The 19,274-nt window shown below is 41.4% G+C and overlaps 1 protein-coding gene across 1 annotated transcript in view; it reads right to left on the bottom strand.

The window, feature by feature from the left end:
• Positions 1-10,123: 10,123 nt before the first annotated feature.
• Positions 10,124-19,274, bottom strand: part of LOC122553730 (lecithin retinol acyltransferase-like) — a 30,709-nt gene continuing 21,558 nt past the window's right edge. Inside the window, exon 2 of the mRNA XM_043697997.1 lies at positions 10,124-10,786. Coding sequence (XP_043553932.1) covers positions 10,634-10,786 — 153 coding nt within the window. The 3' untranslated portion in view covers positions 10,124-10,633. The remainder of the gene's footprint in view (positions 10,787-19,274) is intronic.

Here is a 19,274-nt window from a genome sequence, read left to right as displayed (position 1 = left end):
AGATTGTAGGCATAAGGCCCTATAAGGTGACCAAGGAGAAAAATGCACATCATAGATCTCCCTGACCTCCAAAGTCAAGAGTTTAAGAGCTGAACTGGTGTGACAATTGGTCTAAGAGTCAGCATGGTGATGTGTATGACTGGTGGTTTGCTGATGCTGACTTGTATTGACAACATTTCGAGGAGTATGGTGCCTCTGGACTGAGCATGTAGTGAACTTTAACTACCAGGTACCCGCTCTGAATTTCATGTCAGCAGTTGGCATCACCTTATTTCTCACAAAAGGAGAGGAGAATTGGAGGTGGAGTAGAAATAAGATAAGTTGGGCTAATAATGGTACCCAATACATGAAAAATAAATTAGTCCCCACTGAATAACAAGAGTCTGAAGTATTCATTAAATGCTTCAGAGGAAAAATTACAAAACTGTTGTTTGATGTGGAGATTCTGATGCTTTCAATCTCACTATATTTTCCTAACTTTCTCGCCATTTCTCATGCCGCATGAACAAGGGGAAAAATTATCACTTGCTGTCTGTCTGACTCTTTGTCTTGGCTTGTCATGTTGGTCTCTTAGATTTCTAGACCTTATAAACAGAATGGATTCTGTTGCTCTCCTATGAAGTTGTCCTACACCTCTTAGGGTTCTTCTACAGTTCGTCCTACTTTGTGTTTCAAGTAAAATAGGTATACTTTTTCTCCAAAGTCAAATGTTCTTTTGACTGTAATAAACCTAAAAAAGTGGCAGCATGGTGGTTCAGTGATTAGCATTGCTGCCTCACAGCACCAGGGAGCCAGGTCAGATTCTAGCCTTTGGCCGTATGAGTTTGCACATTCTCCCTTTGTCTGTGTAGGTTTCCTTCAGGTACTCTGGTTTCCTCCCACTCCAAAGATGTGCAGGTGAGGTGGATTCGCCATGCTAGAATTGCCCATGGTTTCCAGGTATGTGCAGGGTGGGTGGGTTAGCCATGGGAAATGTAGGGTTACAAGATAGGGGGAGTGGGTCTGGGTAGGATGCTTTTTGGAGGGTCAGTGTAGACTTGATGGGCTGAATGTAGGATATCTGTGACTCTATGAACACATCATCAATTACTCCCAACACCAATCTGTCACTTATAAATACAGAGTTAAAAGTTTCATGTCACAGTTTCTAATAATATGTAGAAATCATTAACAAATTTTATCTGAAGATTTCCTTGAATGTTGAAAGTTTATGTTGCCTTGTTCTTTCAAGAATTCTAATTGTTTTCCGATTAGAGTAGTTGTCAAAAAATTTTGGAACTCCTTCAAATGTATTTATGCCCTCTTTTAGTCCTTGATGGACTGTAAACATATACTTGGCTTCTAGTTAAAGACAGAGGATGGGGGAAAAAAAACTTGTAGCTGAAATATTAGATTACTTACAGTGTGGAAACAGGCCTTTCGGCCCAACAAGTCCACACTGACCCAGACCCAATCCCCTAATATTATGGGCAATTTAGCATGGCCAATTCACCTAACCTGTCTGTGGAAATCGGAGCAAACACTGGTAGAACGTGCACACTCCACAAAGACAGTTGCCTGAGGTGGGAATTGAACCTAGGTCTGTGGCACTGTGAGGCAGCAATGCTAACCACTGTGCCACCCCAAGAACTGCTCCTTTTTTTTGTGTATTTTCAGTGTTGGAGCTGATTTCCTCAAATTCTAAGAACAGAAATTACTGTTTTATAAGCTGTAGCATTATTTTGAAACTTTGGGGGAAAGAAAGGTCAAAACGACGACACTTTAAAAAGGTGGATGAGAGACAAAGGGAGTGATTACATAGTCAGTGAATCAAATGGATAAAGAAATCTACACTGCTGTGTGACTCAGCAGTAACCTGCACAGCTGCTGCTTTTGCTGTCTAGTTTCAAGCCTGTTTGAAAATCAGAGTTTGTTCTAAGAAAAATAAACAAACAGTGAAATACACAGCTGACCTTGGAAAAGCCTGTCTGTGGTACTCCACAGCATGGGGAGCCGCTAAGTAGTTTTTAAAAGCGTAACCTTACTGTTTTACTTTTGCAAATCTACAATAGTAAGTAGTGTGGTTTTTTTAAAATTATGTGTTGTTTTTCAGATATGTCCCTTGACTAAACTTTAAAAATATAAAAACATTGGTACTAAGCTAGCTCAGAGTAGTGTTTTTAGAGCAGGAAGGAAGACGGTGCTATTTTCTAAGTGTCTAGATTGTTAAGGTGCAAAGGTGGCCTTCAATAGAGTGATGTGCTCTTCCTGTTGGATATGGGTTTTAAGAGAGAGTTTCCATGTTACTGAAAATTATGCCTGCAGTGTGTTTGGTTGCGCATGTGTAGATTGGTTAGAACAGCAGTTAGAGACAATAAGGAATTTACACGAGCAATGGAGAATAATGGGTAGCAGTTGCAGGGAGGGAGATAAACCAAAGATACAGTCAGGTAGATGGGCTACCTCAAGAAAGGTAGGAGGGTGTAGTCAGGTAGTGCAGGAGTCCCCTGTGGCTAACCCCATCTCAAACATGTATGCTGTCTTAGGAAATGTAGGGTTAATGGACTCTCAGGGGAATGTAGCACAAACAGCCAGTTTTTTGGTACTGAGACTGGCTCTATTGTAATGAGGGATATTCCAGATTGTGTTAGAGGACTGTCTAGTCAGAGGCACAGACAGACAAATCTGCAGTCGACAGCGAGAAATTAGAATGGTGTGTTGCCTCTCTGAAGCCAGGATCAAAGACACCTCTGAGAGGGTCCTGAATATTCTCACAGGGGAATGGGACCAGCAGGAGGTTGTTGTACATATTGGAACTAACAATATAGGAAGGGAAAATGAGATTCTGAAGAGAGAATATAGGAAGTTAGCTAGGAATTTAAAAAGTAGATCCTTGAAGGTAGTAATATCTGGTTTACTCCCAATACCATGAGCTAGTGAGGATAGGAATAGGAGGATAGAGCAGATGAATGTATGGTTGAGGAGCTCATGCCGGGGAAAAGGACCATTTCTGGACCATTGAAGTTTCTTTTGGAGTAGAAGTGACCTGTACAAGAAAGACAAATTGCACTGGAATTGGAAGGGACGAATATATTGGCAGGGAGATTTACTAGAGCTGCTGGGGAGGATTTAAACTAGTACGGTTGGGGTGGGGGAAAGGAAGGTAGAGGAGGGGTTGGAGGTGGTGCGCCTAGTGATAAAGGGGATCAGTCTGAGGCTGCTTCACTTGGGAAAAGGAGTAAGTCAAACAGACAGGGCAGGCAGGGACAAAGCAGAGAACAAGGTAAGACTGATAAATTAAACTGCATTCGTTTCAATGCAAGAGGCCTAACAGGTAAGGCAGATGAACTCAGGACATAGTTAGGAACATGGGACTGGGATATTGTAGCAATTAGAGAAAAATGGCTCTGGGATGGACAGGACTGCAGCTTAATGTTCCAGGGGTGGGCAAGAGAGGAGGAGTGGTGACTTTTATTATAGATAACTTTATGGCTGTATTTACAGAGGACATTCCTGGGAATAAGTCCAGGGAAGTTATTTGGGTGAAACTGAAAAATAAGAAATAGATGATCACCTTATTGGAATTGTACTATGGACCCTCTGATAGTCAGTGGGAAATTGAGAAACAAATTTATGAGGAGATCTCAGTTATCTGTAAGAATAGTAGGGTGGTTATGGTTGGGGATTTTAAATTTCCAAACACAGGCTGGGACTGCCATAGCATCATGGGTTTGGACGGAGAGAAATTTATTAAGCGTGTACAAGAAAATTTTCTGATTCAGTATGTGAGTGTATCATATTGAGAAGCTGCAAAACCTCATCTACTCTTGGGAAATAAGTCAGGGCAGGTGACTGAGGTGTCAGTGGGGCCAGCGACCATAATTCTATGAATTTTAAAGTAGTGATGGAAAGATCTGAAAGTTGTAGTTCTAAATTGGAGGGGGGCCAATTTTGATGATATTAGACAAGATCTTTCAAAAGTTAACTGGAGCCTGAATGTTCAAAGGTAAAGGGACGGGCTGGAAAATGGAAGCCTTCAAAAATTAGATAACAGGAGTCCAGAAACAGTATATTTCTGTTAGGGTGACAGGCAAGGTTGGTAGGTGAATGGAATGCTGTGATGACTGCAGAAATTGAGGATTTTGTCAAGAATAAGAAGGAAGCATATGTCAGGTATAGACAGCAGAAATTGAGTGAAGTCTTAGAAGAGTTTAAAGGCAGGAGGAGGATATTTAAGCAGGAAATCAGAAGGGCAAAAAGCGACATGAGATAGCTTTGGCAAATTGGGTTAAGGAGAATCCAAAGGGATTCTACGAACACATTAAGGACAAAAGGGTAATTAGGGAAAGAATAGGGTCCCTTAAAAATCAGCAAGGCTGCCTATGTATGTAACCTCAGGAGAAGGGGGAGATAGAAATGAATATTTTGCATCAGTGTTTACTGCAGAGAAGGACAAGAGAATGTTGAGACATAAATAGTGACCTCTTGAAAAATGTCCATATTACAGATGAGAAAGTGCTGGATGTTTTAAGATGCATAAAAGTGGATAAATCCCCAGGAACTGATCAGGTGTACCCTAGAATTCAGTGGGAAGCTAAGGCAGTGATTACTGGGCCCCTTGCTGAGATATTTGTATAATTGATAGTCACAGGTGAGGTGCCGGAAGACTGGAGGTTGGCTAACGTGGTGCCACTGTTTAAGAAAGGTGGTAAGGACAAGCCAGGGAACTATATAGTGGTGAGCCTAACATCGATGGTGGGCAAGTTGTTGGAGGCAATCTTGAGGGACAGGATTTACATGTATTTGGAAAAGAAAGGACTGATTAGTCAACATGGCTTTGTGGGAAATCGTGTCTCACAAACTTGATTGAGTTTTTTGAAGAAGTATCGAAGAAAATTGATGAGAGCAGAGCGGTGGACATGATCTATATGGACTTCAGTAAGGCGTTCGACAAAGTTTCCCATGCTGGACTCCATGTGAGATCACATGGAATACAGGGAGAACTAGCCATTTAGATACAGAACTGGCTTGAAGGTAGAACACAGAGAGTGGTGGTGGAGGGTTGCATTTCAGACTGGAGGCCTGTGACCAGTAATGTGCCACAAGGGTCAGTGCTGGGCCCATTGCTTTTTGTCATTTACATAAATGATTTGAATGTAAACATAGAGGTATGGTTAGTAAGTTTGCAAATGACACCAAAGTTGGAGGTGTAGTAGACACCCAAGATTACCTCAGAGTACAATGGGATCTTAATCGGATGGGCCAGTGGGCTGAGGAATGGCAAATGGAGTTTCATTTAGATAAATGTGAGGTGCTGATATAGTCTTAATGGTAAGGTTCTGAGGACTGTTGCTGAACTAAGAGACCTTGGAGTGTACGTTCATAGTTCTTTGAAAGTGGTGTCCCAGGTAGACAGGATAGTGAAGAAGGCATTTGATATGCTTGCCTTTAATTGTCAGTGCATTGGGTATAGGCGTCTGGAGGTCATATTACGGCTGTACAGGACATTGGTTTGGTCATACTGCATGCAATTCTAATTTCCCTGCTATAGGAAGAATGTTGTGAAACTTGAAATCTTGTTCAGAAAAGATTTACAAAGATGTTGCCAGGGTTGGAGGGTTTGAGCTATAGGGAAAGGCTGAATAGGCAGGGGCTGTTTTTCTTAGAGCATTGGAGGCTGAGGGGTGACCTTATAGATGTTTATAAAATCATGAGGGACCTGGATAGAGTAAATACACAAGTTCTTTTCCCTGGGGTGGGGGAGTCCAAAACCAGAGGGTGAGAAGGGAAAGATTTACAAGGGACCTAAAGGGCAACATTTTTTACACAGAGAGTAGTACGTATGTGGAATGAGCTGCCAGAGGAAGTGGTGGAGGCTGGTACAATTACAACATTTAAAAGGCATCTGGTATATGAATAGGAAGGATTTAGAGGGCTATGGGTCAAATGCTGTCAAATGGGCCCAGATTTATAGATCTGTTTCCATGCTGTATATCTCCTTGTCTCCAAGTCCTATTGAATACAATAGTGTATTTATTTGTTGAGCTTGTGATTTAGGTTGCGATTTAGTGTCTAGTTTAGAATCAATCCTGTAACTTAATAGCTGTTTGTTCCAAGGTAACCAAATCTGTATTCTCTTTGACCCAAAAGAATCAGCCTGTTTCTGCCCCATTGAGCTCATTTCATCCTACCTTGATTCCATCCTCTCTCCACTTGTACAGACCCTGGCTATGCACATTTGCGATTCCTCTGATGCCCTCTTCCATATTGGCAATTTCCTGTTCCCTGGCCCTCACTGCCTTCTCTTCACCGTGATGTCCAATCCTTCTATATATCCATTTCTCACCAAGATGGTGTGAGAGCTGTTGGCTTCTTCCTCGATCAGAGGCCTGAAGAATCCCCATCCATCATCACTTCTCCTCCACTTGGCTGAACTTGTTCTCTCACGGAACAATTTCTCCTTGAATCCGCCTCAGTTCTGCCAAGCCAAAGTGTGGCTATGCCTGTCTCTGTTTTGGGTATGTAGAACAACCCTTGTTCCAGTCCTCAACTGGTTCCTCCCACAACTCTATTTCTCGATACATTGATGGCTGCTTCGGTACCGCTTCATACTTCCGCCTGAAACTTATTCATTTTGCCTCGAGTGTCCACCCCTCTATAACTTTCATATGGTCCATCTCCGACATTTCCCTTCCTTTCCCTGACATCTCCATCTCTATTTCAGGAAACAAATTTTCCATTGCCATCCACTACATATCCACTGACTCCCATAGCTAACTTCACTACAGCTGTCCATGTCATGCAAGGACTCCATCACAGTCTCCCAGTTCCTTCACCTATGTCACATTTGTTTGGATGATGCCATCTTCCAAAACAGTGCTGCTAACATGGCTTGCTTCTTTCATGACCATGGTTTCCCAGCCATTGTGGGTGTCAGGGCCCTTAACCACATCTGACCTATCACCCATGCTTCCGTTCTTGCCCCTTCCCATCACTCTCACCAGCATGATCCCCTTGTCCCCACTTTTCAACCCACCAGCCTCCACATTCAAAGGGGCATTCTCTGCCATTTTAGGCAACTCCAGCAGAACGCCACCACCAAAGACATCTTCCCCTCACTCCCCAGCTTTCACAGAGGCCGTTCCCTCCTGGACACCCTAGTCCATCCTCAACCACCAACGCCACCCCCATTTCCGTCGGCACCTTCCCATAAACCACAGAAAGTGCAGCATCTGCCCCTTCATCCTCTCCCTGCTCGCCATCCAAGGGCCTAAACAATCTTTCCAAGTGAAGCAGCATTTCACCTGTATGTGTTCCTCCTCCAACTGTGTGTATTGCATTCACTGCATCCAATGTGAATTACTCTACACTGGGGAAACCAAACGCAGCCTGGATGACCGCTTTGCAGAACATCTCTGATCTCTACTCAAGCAGGACTCCAACCTTCCTGTGGCCGGTCATTTCAACACAGCGTCTTGCTTGCATGACCACTTGTCTGTCTTCAGCATGCTGCAATGCTCCAGTGAATCAAAGCGCAAACTGGAGAAACATCTCCTCTTCAAACTAGACACTTTATAACCTTCTGCACTTAATATTGAGTTCAGCACCTTCAGATTGCGAACCCATCCCATTCCTTCCCCTTCTTTTAGCTTTACTTGTTCTCTGTCATGATGCCCTCTCTCCCTTCCGTACCCCTCTATACCCTTCTTCTAGTGGGACTGTCTGCTCTTTTCAGTCTAACAGTTAGACACACTATTGTTCTTCCAATCATTTAATCTGCACTGTCAACACCTTGTCTTGCCCAGCATTCCAATCCTCCCCCCTACTGCATAAATGCTGTCCCCTCCACACTTCACGTCAGCTCAGATGAAGAGTCGTCAGGACTCAAAACATTAGCTAGCTTTCTCTCCACGGATGCTGCCTGACCTGCTGTGATTTCTCACATTTTTTTTTGTTTTCAGCATAGATCGCAGCATCTGCAGTAATTTGCTCCTTCTATTTGGCCCAACTCTGAACTTAAGACTGCCAGAAATGATGATTTCTTCTGTCCGTTGTTTCTAATGCTATTATTTATTCTCCATACTTGAAAATGTTAAAAATTCTGCAGAATTTCTGCTGCTTTTACTCTCTTCCCCAAATAGATCCTTACTCTTCAGTATATCATTACTGTTTTATTTTCCTGCTATTATAGCATAAGATTCTGTAATATTGCAAGTCTGTATCTCTTTACTGCTTACTGGGGAAGGGGGAGTTCTATAATTTGTAGTGAAAATGGAGGATTTGCCTCTTTCAGGTAAAAATTGAGATTTCCTGCCATTCATAAACAATGTCCACATTCCCAAATATATCTGGTACTTGCGACCTTAATAAATTCTTCATGCTTCATAATTTAAATTATGGATCGCTCACTCTTATCATGGTACCGAGAGTCACCTTACATTCTTTTTCTGAGAGACTATGTCTGCTCAAGTTTTTTAGTTGCTCTATTAACATGTAAATTCTGGCTTTTTGTACCTTGTTGTACCCTCAGTTTAATTTACATCCAAAGCCCTTGATTTCCATTCTTTGACCATGTCTTGTAGCATCCACTTGTTTTGGGTACAAAGCTCATAAGCTGCACATACTCCTTTTTAACACCAGTCTGTTCATTTAAAGATTTTTCCTTGCCCAACAGGGATTCTTAACTTTACACTCAGAGCTTCATTGTCAGTTATCTTCCGAGCTGAATCTCTAATCAGGACTCCTACAGATCATTGCTTCCTGATAGGGACTAGTCACACATGGCAGATTCTATCTCACATTTGCTTTTGTGCAACTCTTTATCAGGTCTTGAGTGAAAGACTTTCTCATTAAATGCTGTAACTCTTTTGATCTTTTCATGTATTTGTCTGTGGGCTCTTTTATTCTTAAACTGCCAACTGTCTGTATGAGTAATTCTTACAATTGTAAGGTCTTTTCATGCTATAAAAGTCCAACACTCGTTTTCCAAGCTTTGTATCTATTGGAATTCTCACATTGTTACCTTGTGATTTTAACCAATGATGCTGCCATGTTGTATGTGTGGTGCTATCAACCACAACCACCTTGTGATCGGCGTAATTTTCTTCCACCATTTTTCTTTGACTGTGTCTGAAGTCCTACTTGGTTGCAGTGGTAGAGAAAACAACTCATGAGAAATCTTAATGAGAAAAGTCTTTTGTCTTAAACAAAATGTGATTTATTGCATAGTGGCAATCAAATACAAGTAACATTAGTTTTATTAATAATATTACTATTGAAAGGCCTGTGGATATAGTCTTCACTCTAAAAGATCTTAATATGTTCAGTCTTTCCCCACCCTATGGGCGGCACGGTTGCACAGTGGTTAGCTCTGCTGTCTCACAGCGCTGGAGACCCGGGTTCAATTCCTGTCTCAGGCAACTGACTGTGTGGAGTTTGCACGTTCTCCCCGTGTCTGCGTGGGTTTCCTCCGGGTGCTCCAGTTTCCTCCCACAGTCCAAAGATGTGCAGGTCAGGTGAATTGGCCATGCTAAATTGCCCCTAGTGTTAGGTAAGGGGTAAATGTAGGGGTATGGGTGGGTTGTGCTTTGGCGGGTCGGTGTGGACTTGTTGGGCCGAAGGGCCTGTTTCTACACTGTAAGTAATCTAATCTAAAAAAAAACCCAATTCACTAAGACATGATAAAATTCAGTGGATTAGAACTGTTATATAATAAATTTACCTGGAATAAATTTACCTTGTCAAACCAGACAAGGCATACGATTCTAAGCTGGTTTCAGTGCACCTATTCCAATTAATTTTAGGGCACACATATTAAAATCCTAATTGTTTTAGTAATTGCAGGAGTCAAAGTGTGACTTATAGATTCCCAGAAATTTACAAGTAATGTCTGGGGGTGGGGAGTTTAAAAGACAGTACACTCGCCACTTTGAGTAAAATGTTGCTGAAGTTCTAATTAGGATAATCTCTCCATCATTGGTTACCAAGATTTCCTTTCCTTTCCCAACAAAATTGTCACTCTCTTTAAAAACATGATTTTTTTAATGATGAATTGAAGCTTGCCTGAGGTGTAAATTGACTGTAAATTGTGGTGTTTAAAGTAGGTAATGCTTGTATGTGCCAACAAAATAAAAGATAAACTGAGTAGATTTTAAAAACTATTTTGTTTATTTAATCTGAAAATCATGTAACCTACTGTCCACAGTACTTATAGTGCCATTTTTTAAAAATAAAACTGTTAATGTTCTCTGACCAAATATACATTCAGTCAATGGTGTATGATGTCCATGTGGTCAAAGCTGATCCATTAGTATAAGTAAGTAAAACAAAAAATATAGAGGAATAGTCAAAATATAAAATTGTTCTTTAAAAAATTCAAGATTTCAAACATAGCGTATCGTTAATGTTACAAAGCAAGAAAGTCACATTAAAATATTTGATTTTAGGAGTCTACTCAGTACAAACATTTCTATTCAAGGTTAGACTGTAAGCCAAATACAATTTTATTTTCTGTAATAATGGAGCTACAGCTCGCAAAGGGACAAATTAATTTTTACTGAAATGGATGAATATTTATAAATCATATTGCTTTTCTTTGTACATAATTAGACTGCTATAACACATATTTACATTGTTTTGGAAATCACTGCATAAATTAGCCAGCCATCCATAGGAAGAATGGTATGAGTACTGTAGGGAGAGTGGTGGAGGGCCCAAAACCCAGCCAGAAAATTCCAGCCAGTCCTAAAGCAGCGGTGACAAAAACACTCCTCTGGTCCCGAATTACAGTCTTCACTGCTTCACAAAACTGCAAAATAAAACATTGCAAGTTATTTAAAATTCAACTGTGGCAGCACAACCAGTTCAGGATTATTACTGAGCAAGTATTATTTACAATATACAGAAAATTGTAGTCAATAAGTGATCCCCAAAGAAATCCTTAAAGTATTGCAATACTGGATCCAAGTTTGAATGCCATGAATTTAAGATTTGTTGCAAGTTTGAACCTAGAATTATCTGGGGAATCTTAAAATACACTTAGTACAAATTAATCTACAATACACAAATCTACTATAAATATAAGATGTCAGATGATACTGAATATCCAATAACACTACTTGTGACCTTTACATAAAATTAAGAAAAGCAAAATAAAAACAAAATCCAACACAATTTTCTTACATTAATTGGAATTTTTTTATGGCTGACAATTCAGACTGGAGCCCTGTGACCAGTGGTGTGCCACAAGGATCGGTGCTGGGTCCACTGCTTTTTGACATTTAGATAAATTATTTGGATGTGAACATAGGAGGCATAGTTACAATTTGCAGATGACACGAAAGTTGGAGTTATAGTGAACAGTAAAGAAGGTTACCTCAGAGTAAAATGGGATCTTGGTCAGATGGGCCAGGGGGCTGAGGCCAATGGCAGATGCAGTTTAGATAATTGCGAGGTGCTGCATTTTGGAAAAACAAATCAGAGCAGGACTTGTACACTTAATGGTAAGGTCCTGTGAAGTGTTGCTGAACAAAGATAACTTGGAATGCAGGTTCATAGTTCCTTGCATGCAGAGTCACAGATATACTAGACAGTGAAGTCGACGTTTGGAATGCTTTCCTTTCTTGGTTAGAATATTGAGTACAGGAGTTGGGAGGTCATGTTGCAGCTGTACAAGACATTGGTTAGGCCACTTTTGGAATATTGTGTGCACTTCTGATCTCCTTCCTATCGGAAGGCTGTTGTGAGACTTCAAAGTGTTTAGAAGAGATTTACAAAGATGTTGCCAGGGTTGGAGGATTTGAGTTATAGGAAGAGGCTGAATAGGCTGTTTTCCCTGGAGTGTCGGAGACTGAGAGGTGACCTTACAGAGGTTTATAAAATCGTGATGGGCATAGATAGAATAAATGGAGAAGGTTTTTTTCCCTGGGGTGGGGGAGTCCAGAAGTAAAGGGCATAGGTTTAGGGTGATAGGGGAAAGATATAAAATGGACCTAAGGGACTAATTTTTCACAAAGAGCAGTGCGTCAATGGAATGAGCTGCCAGAGGAGGTGTTGGTGGCTGGTACAATTGTAACATTTAAAAGGCATTTGGATGGGTATGTGAATAGGAAAGGTTCAGAGGGATATGGTCAAATGCTGGCAAATGGGACTAGATTAGTTTAGGATATCTGGTCAGCCTGGACGAGTTGAACCAAAAGGTCTGTTTCTGTGCTGTACATCTCTATGACTCTAATTGTGAGGATGTTGTCTAAACTTTTCAGACATTTATTCATTGGTGCCACCATGCCGCCTTGTTCAGAGGGATATGGTCAAATGCTGGCAAATGGGACTAGATTAGTTTCGGATATCTGGTCAGCCTGGACGAGTTGAACCAAAAGGTCTGTTTCTGTGCTGTACATCTCTATGACTCTAATTGTGAGGATGTTGTCTAAACTTTTCAGACATTTATTCATTGTCTGCTGTGGATGGTGTCTGGTTGGCCTTCATTCCGTTATTCAGTTGCTATATCAAACCAGAGAAAACAAAGGAAGTTCTGACTACCATCCAAAACTAATATCTTTCATTTTAATTATATGGCAAAGCAACATTGATTTTATATCTGTGAACAAGGTCTTGAAACATAACTGCATACAAATTCTGTCACATTTGTTGTGAAGAAAATCTCTCTATCCATCACAGCAAAACAGGCAAATAAAGTTCTCAATGAAGTTCACTGATTACCGCAATCAAAGGGCAATAAAACCAAAAAGGGACTGAAATTTCTAAATTGTGCACATCGGACTCTCTCCTGAAACATTACACCCATAAAAGAGAGAGGAGCTGAATACACTTGAAATCCTCAGGTATAGGGACCAGTTCTAAAGTTGAAACAGAATAGGGGAAAATTGATATCTAAAAGAGTTTAGAAAGCTGAGGAGTGGGTAGGTATTAAATAAAATTAACATGCAACCTTGCAGATAAGCAATGTAATGTTTCTAAAGAGATTTAAAATAAGGAAAAGAAAAACAAATTATATATACAAATATCACTCAGTTTCTTCTTATTTTGTGATTTTAAAACTTTTGGAAGAAATTTAACATCAGTTGAAATTTGAAATATGAAATTTTTCATTCCTAGGTGATTGGATGGAATATTATGTAGTTAATAGTACCTGTACAAAAAATTAAATTCGATTAGATTTCCTAGTGTGGAAAAAGGCTCTTCGGCCCAACAAGTCCATACCGACCCTCCGAAGAGTAACCCACCCAGACTCATTTCCTCACATTTACCCCTAATGCATCTAACACTCCGGGCAATTTAGTATGGTCAATTCACCTATCCTGCACATCTTTGGAATGTGGGAGGAAACCGGAGCACCTGGAGGAAACCCATGCAGACACAGGGAGAATGTACAAACTGCACACGGATAGTCGCCCGAGGCTGGAATCGAAACTGGGTTCCTGGCGCTGTGGGGCAGCAGATGCTAACCACTGAGTCACCATGCCATTCTCATAATCATAATCATAATCAAAATTAGATACTATCTTTACCTTTCAATGAAGATGCTTTATTAATGCATTAGAACATAAGCCCCAGAACAAAAAAATACTTGTTCACGTTACCCACTCATTCCAACAATCCTACCCCTACCTCCCCCACACATCACTCCAAAACACCTGTCTTCCCCAGCTCCAAAGGCCTGAACAAGTCTAAGTGTGTCCTTGGAATGTCACTCATGCAATCTCCCAATTTGGACCAACTGTACAAGCATAAGTTAGTACATTATCCAAGCATGCAACTATTAAATATGTATCAGCCACTTTTTTGAATGACCACGCTCCCTATTTGCAACTGTCACATCTTACAAGTTCTAGAGACAGTGGTCAAATGATATTTGAAATTATGCTGATCTTTTTTTTTTAGACTTAATAGTTAATATTTTCCATATGTAGATTCTTAAATTGATTGATCAAGTTGCAGCTTTATATTAATAGAACTCACCCATCTTAATTTAGGCTCTGAAATGGTTAAAAACTTGTTTGAAGACAATTTTTAGGTCTGTTTCTAAGTCCACACACGAAGACTTAGCCTCAAACTACAAAGCTGAAAGCAATCCTAAATGAACTCACTTAAATAAACAAAAACTGAAAGCTTGAAACAACTTCATTAGGGAAATAACTTTCAATATTCCAGACACAGTACTGAATAGTGGCTTCACAGTAATGGATGGAAATAGAACAAAGAGTGGAGCACAGGAAAAGTTTATTTCATTTAACAGCAAAACAATTGGATAAATGCAAGTAGCTGCTATGGAAGCCATGGAACAGTAGGGAAGAGTCCATTCACAGAAAACCAGTGGGCTCCCTGGCACCCATTGCTTCCATTTATCTGCTCATGTTTCCTGGGCAACAGAATGCCAAATCCATGGACAAAGCTACCCCTGTCCATTGGATGAGATCAATCAATTGTACCCACATTGCAAAACTAGAATTTGCTGGTCTTGAATTCATTCTTTGTTAGGTTATTTTTTATAATGGCTGGTGATAGATTGGGAAAGGGGGAGGTGTAATGAGTCTTGTGCGTCCTTCTACACCAGCTGCTGGAACTAAGCTTGCAGGTGCAGCAGATGGTGAAGACGTAATGGTATGTTCACATTCATAGAGTCATAGAGTCCTACAGCACAGAGACAGGCCCTTTGGCCCAAACCGGTCCATGTTAACCCCATTTCCCTGCACTTGGCCCATATCCTTCTAAACCTTTCCTATCCATGTATTTGCCCAAATGCCTTTTAAATATTGTTAATGTACCCACCTCAACCATTTCCGCTGGCAGCTCTTTCCATATGCATACCACCCTTGTATAAACAAGTTGCCCCTCAAGTTCCCCTTTATGCTTTCCCCTCTAATCTTAAACTGATGTGTTCTAGTCCTCAATTCCCCCCAAACCCTGGGAAAAAGTGCATTCACCCTATCCATGCCTCTCATGATCTTGTACACTTCTATAAGATACCCCTCAGTCCCCTACGCTGTAAAGAAAAATGTCCTAGCTTGTCCAACCTCTTCTTTTAACTCAGACCCTTAAGTCCTGGTAACATTCTTGTAAATTTCTTCTGCACTCTATCCAGTTTAATCACATCCTTCCTATAGCAAGGTGACCAAAGCTAAACACAATACTCTAAGTGTGGCCTCACCAACTTCCTGTACAACTGCAAAACAACTTCCCAATTTCTATACTCAAAGCCTGATTGATGAAGACCAGTGTGTCAAAAGCTTTCTTCACTGTCCTGTCTACCTGTGACTCCACTTTCTAATAAAACAAAATAAAACTGGGTACCTGAACTCCAAGGTTCCTCTGTTGTACTACACTACCTAAGGCCCTACCATTCACCATGAAACCCCTATCTTGATTTGACTTTCCAAAATGCAACACCTCACACTTATTTATATTAAACTCCATTTACCATTTCGCGGCCCACTTCCCCAGCTGATCAAGGTCCTGCTGCAATTTCTGATAACCTTCCTCATGGTCCACAATACTGCCTATTTTAGTGTCATCTGCAAACTTACTAATCATACCTTTTACATTATCATTCAGATCATTGATAATAGATAACAAACAGTAATGGGCCCAGCACCAACCCCTGAGGTACTCCACTCATCACAAGACTCCAGTCCGACAAGCATCCTTCCACTATTACCCTCTGTTTCCTACCTTCTAGCCAATTTGCCTAGTTCTCCTGGATTCCATGTGATCTAACCTTCCAGAGCAGCCTACCACGTGGAACTTTATCAAAGGCCTTACAGAAATCCATATAGATGACGTCTACTGCCCTGCCCTCATTAACCTTCCTGGTCACTTCATCAAAGAACGCTGAGAGATCTCCCATGCACAAAACATGCTGACTACTTCTAATCAAACCTTGTCTTTCTAAATGTATGTGTATCTTATCCCTCAGAATCTTCTCAAGTAACTTACCCACCACTGATGTTAGGCTTACTGGTTTATAGTTTCCAGGTTTTTCTTTGCAGCTCTTCTTGAATAATGGCACAGATTCGCTATACTTCAATCATCTGGGATATCCCCTGTGGCTACTGATGATGCAAATACATCAGCCAGGACCCCCGCAATTTCTTTGCCAGCCTCTTGCAGGGTTCTTGGATATATCTGGTCAGGACCAGGAGAATTATCCACCTTCATACATTCTATTACACCCAATACCTGCTCTACTGTGATATGGATTATCTCCAAGATATGACCACGAACTTGCCCAAGTTCCCAAGTCTTCATGTCTTTCTCCATGGTAAACACAGAGGAGAAATATTCATTGAAGACCTCACCCATCTCCTGTGGTCCTACACATAAATGTGCACTTTGGCCCTTGAGGGGTCCTATTCTCTCTCTCTGGTCATTCTCTTCCCTTTTAATATACTTAAAAAAACTTCTTTAGATTCACCCTAATCTTCTCAGCCAAGGCTATCTCGTACCCCCTTGTTGCCCTCCTGATTTCCGTCTTCAGTAAACACCTGTATCCCCTATATACATCCAGGATCCCCTTGACAGCAGTTGTCTGTACCTGAGCCATGCCTCCTTTTTTCTGGTCAAAGCCTCAATATTTCTTGTCATCCAAAGTTCCCTATTTCTGTCAACCTTGCCTTTCACCCCCATAGGAACATACAGACATTGAACTTTAGTTATCTCACTCCCACTTGCTGCAAGTCCCTTTGCCTGTAAACAAACTACTCAAATCAGCCGCTGCAAGCTCCTGTCCAATTCCATGAAAATTCGCCTTGCCCCACTTTAGAACTTGAACCTGTGGACAAGTTTTGTCCTTCTCCATAATTCTCCAGTTTAAAATTAATAGAACGATGATCACTGGTCCCCCACTGTCACCTCAGTCACCTATCCTGCCCTATTTCCCAAGAGTAGGTTGAGTTTTGAGCCTTCCCAAGTAAGACCCTCCATATATTGCTTGAGGAAACTTTCCTGAACGCACTTAACAAATTCCACCCCATCTAAGTCCTTAACGCTATGGCAGTCCCAGTCAATTAAAATCCTCTACTATGATCAACTCTATTGCTCCTGCAAGTCTCCCCATTCTCCCTGCATATTTGTTCCTCTAATTTCGTTGACTATTTGGGGACCTATAATTCAATCACAATAGTGTCACCATCTCCTTCTTATTTCTTCGCTCCACCCACAAAGCCTCACTGGATTATCCTTCAGTTATTTCATCTGATTACTGCTGTGATACTCCCCTTAATCAAAAATACAACTCACCCTCCCCTCTTTCCACCACCTCTGTCCCACCTAAAGCACCTGCACCCTGGTACATTATGCTTCCAGTCCTGTCATTCCTTTAGCCATGTTTCTGTAATGGCTATAATATCCCAGTCCCACGTACCTATCCACGCCCTGAGTTCATCAGCCTTACCGGTCAACCCTCTTGCATTGAAATTGATACAATTTAATTCACCAGGCATTCCTTGCTCCCTGTCATACTCCAACTTGATCTGTGTCTTTACTGGCTCAGATTACTGTATTTACTTCCAGCCTCGCACTTGCCTCCCTGCTGTTGGGAATCCCATCACCCAGCCAATCTCGTTTAAACCTTCCCTTGTAGCACTAGCAAACCTGGCCACCAAGATATTAGTCCCCCTCCAGTTCAGATGCAATCCGCCCCTCTTGAACAAACTAAAGAATTGGTGCAGAGGGTGGGGATTCAGATTTTTAGATCATTGGGATTTTTTTCTGGGGCAGAGGATTCAATGCCTTTCTGCAATTGCACAGTGCCTTGGTGAAACCACACGTGGGGGAAAATGAGCACTGCAGATGCTGGAGATCAGAGTCGAGAGTGTGGTGCTGGAAAAGCTGGAAAAGCAGGTCAGGCAGCATCCGAGGAGCAGGAGAATCAACGTTTTGGGCATAAGCCCTTCATCAGGAATGAGCTAAGCAGTTTATCCCATTGAGAGAATGAACATACAAGCCAAATCATCAGAAAAGCTCAAACTTGTACATTTAGAGATGCACAGAAGAACAATTCTGTTGAAAAGGATTCAAAACTTAAAACTGCTGAATACACTTCATCTCATTTTAAAGACGATATCATTTTTAAATTCAGTCTAGTTTTGAATGGTTAAACCGAGCAAGGTAGCCTTTGTGTGGAACCGCAGGAGATGGGGGAGATACTAAACGAGAATTTTGCACCAGTGTTTACTGTGGAGAAGGACATGGAAGAAATAAAATGTAGGGAAATAGATGGTGACATCTTGAAAAATGTCCACATGACAGAGGAGGAAGTACTGGAAGTCTTGAAATGCATAAAAGTGGATAAATCACCAGGACCTGATCAGGTGTACCCGAGAACTCTGTGGGAAGCTAGGGAAGTGATTGCTGGGCCTCTTGCTGAGATATTTGTATCATCGATAGTCACAAGGTGAGGTGCCGGAAGACTGGAAGTTGGCAAACATGATGCTACTGTTTAAGGAGGGTGGTAAGGATAAGTCAGGGAATTATAGACCAGTGAGCCTGATCTTGGTGTTGGGCAAGTTGTTGGAGGCAATCCTGAGAGACAGGATTTACATGTATTTGGAAAGGCAAGGACTGATTAAGGATAGTCACCATGGCTTTGTGCATGGGAAATCATGTCTCACAAACATGATTGAGTTTTTTGAAAAAGTAACAAAGAGGATGATGAGGCCAGAGCAGTAGACATGATCTATATGCACTTCATTAAGGCGTTTGACAAGGTTCCCCATGTGAGATTGGTAGCAAGGTTAGATCTCATGGAATATAGGGATAATAGAGTCATACAGTCATAGAGATGTACAGCATGGAAACAAAACTCTTCGGTCCAACCCGTCCATGCCGACCAGATATCCCAACTAAATCTAGTCCCACCTGCCAGCACCCGGCCCATATCCCTTCAAACCCTTCCTATTCCTATACCCATCCAAATGCCTCTTAAATGTTGCAATTGTACCAGCCTCCCCCACTTCCTCCGGCAACTCATTCCATACACGTACCACCCTCTGCTTGAAAAAGTTGCACCTTAGGTCTCTTTATATCTTTCCCCTCTCACCCTAAACCTATGCCCTCTCCTTCTGGACTCCCCAACCCCAGGGAAAAGATTTTGCCTATTTATCCTATCCATGCCCCTCATAATTTTGTAAACCTCTATAAGGTCACTCCTCAGCCTCCGACGCTCCAGGGAAAACAACCCCAGCCTGTTCAGCCTCTCCCTGTAGCTCAGATCTTCCAACCCTGGCAACATCCTTGTAAATCTTTTCTGAACCCTTTCAAGTTTCACAACATCATTC

This window comes from Chiloscyllium plagiosum, chromosome 1 (assembly GCF_004010195.1).
Source record: "Chiloscyllium plagiosum isolate BGI_BamShark_2017 chromosome 1, ASM401019v2, whole genome shotgun sequence".
In the NCBI taxonomy this organism is placed as follows: Eukaryota; Metazoa; Chordata; class Chondrichthyes; order Orectolobiformes; family Hemiscylliidae; genus Chiloscyllium; species Chiloscyllium plagiosum.
Note: the sequence above shows the minus strand (reverse complement) of the source record. Positions and strands in the feature narration are given on the sequence as shown.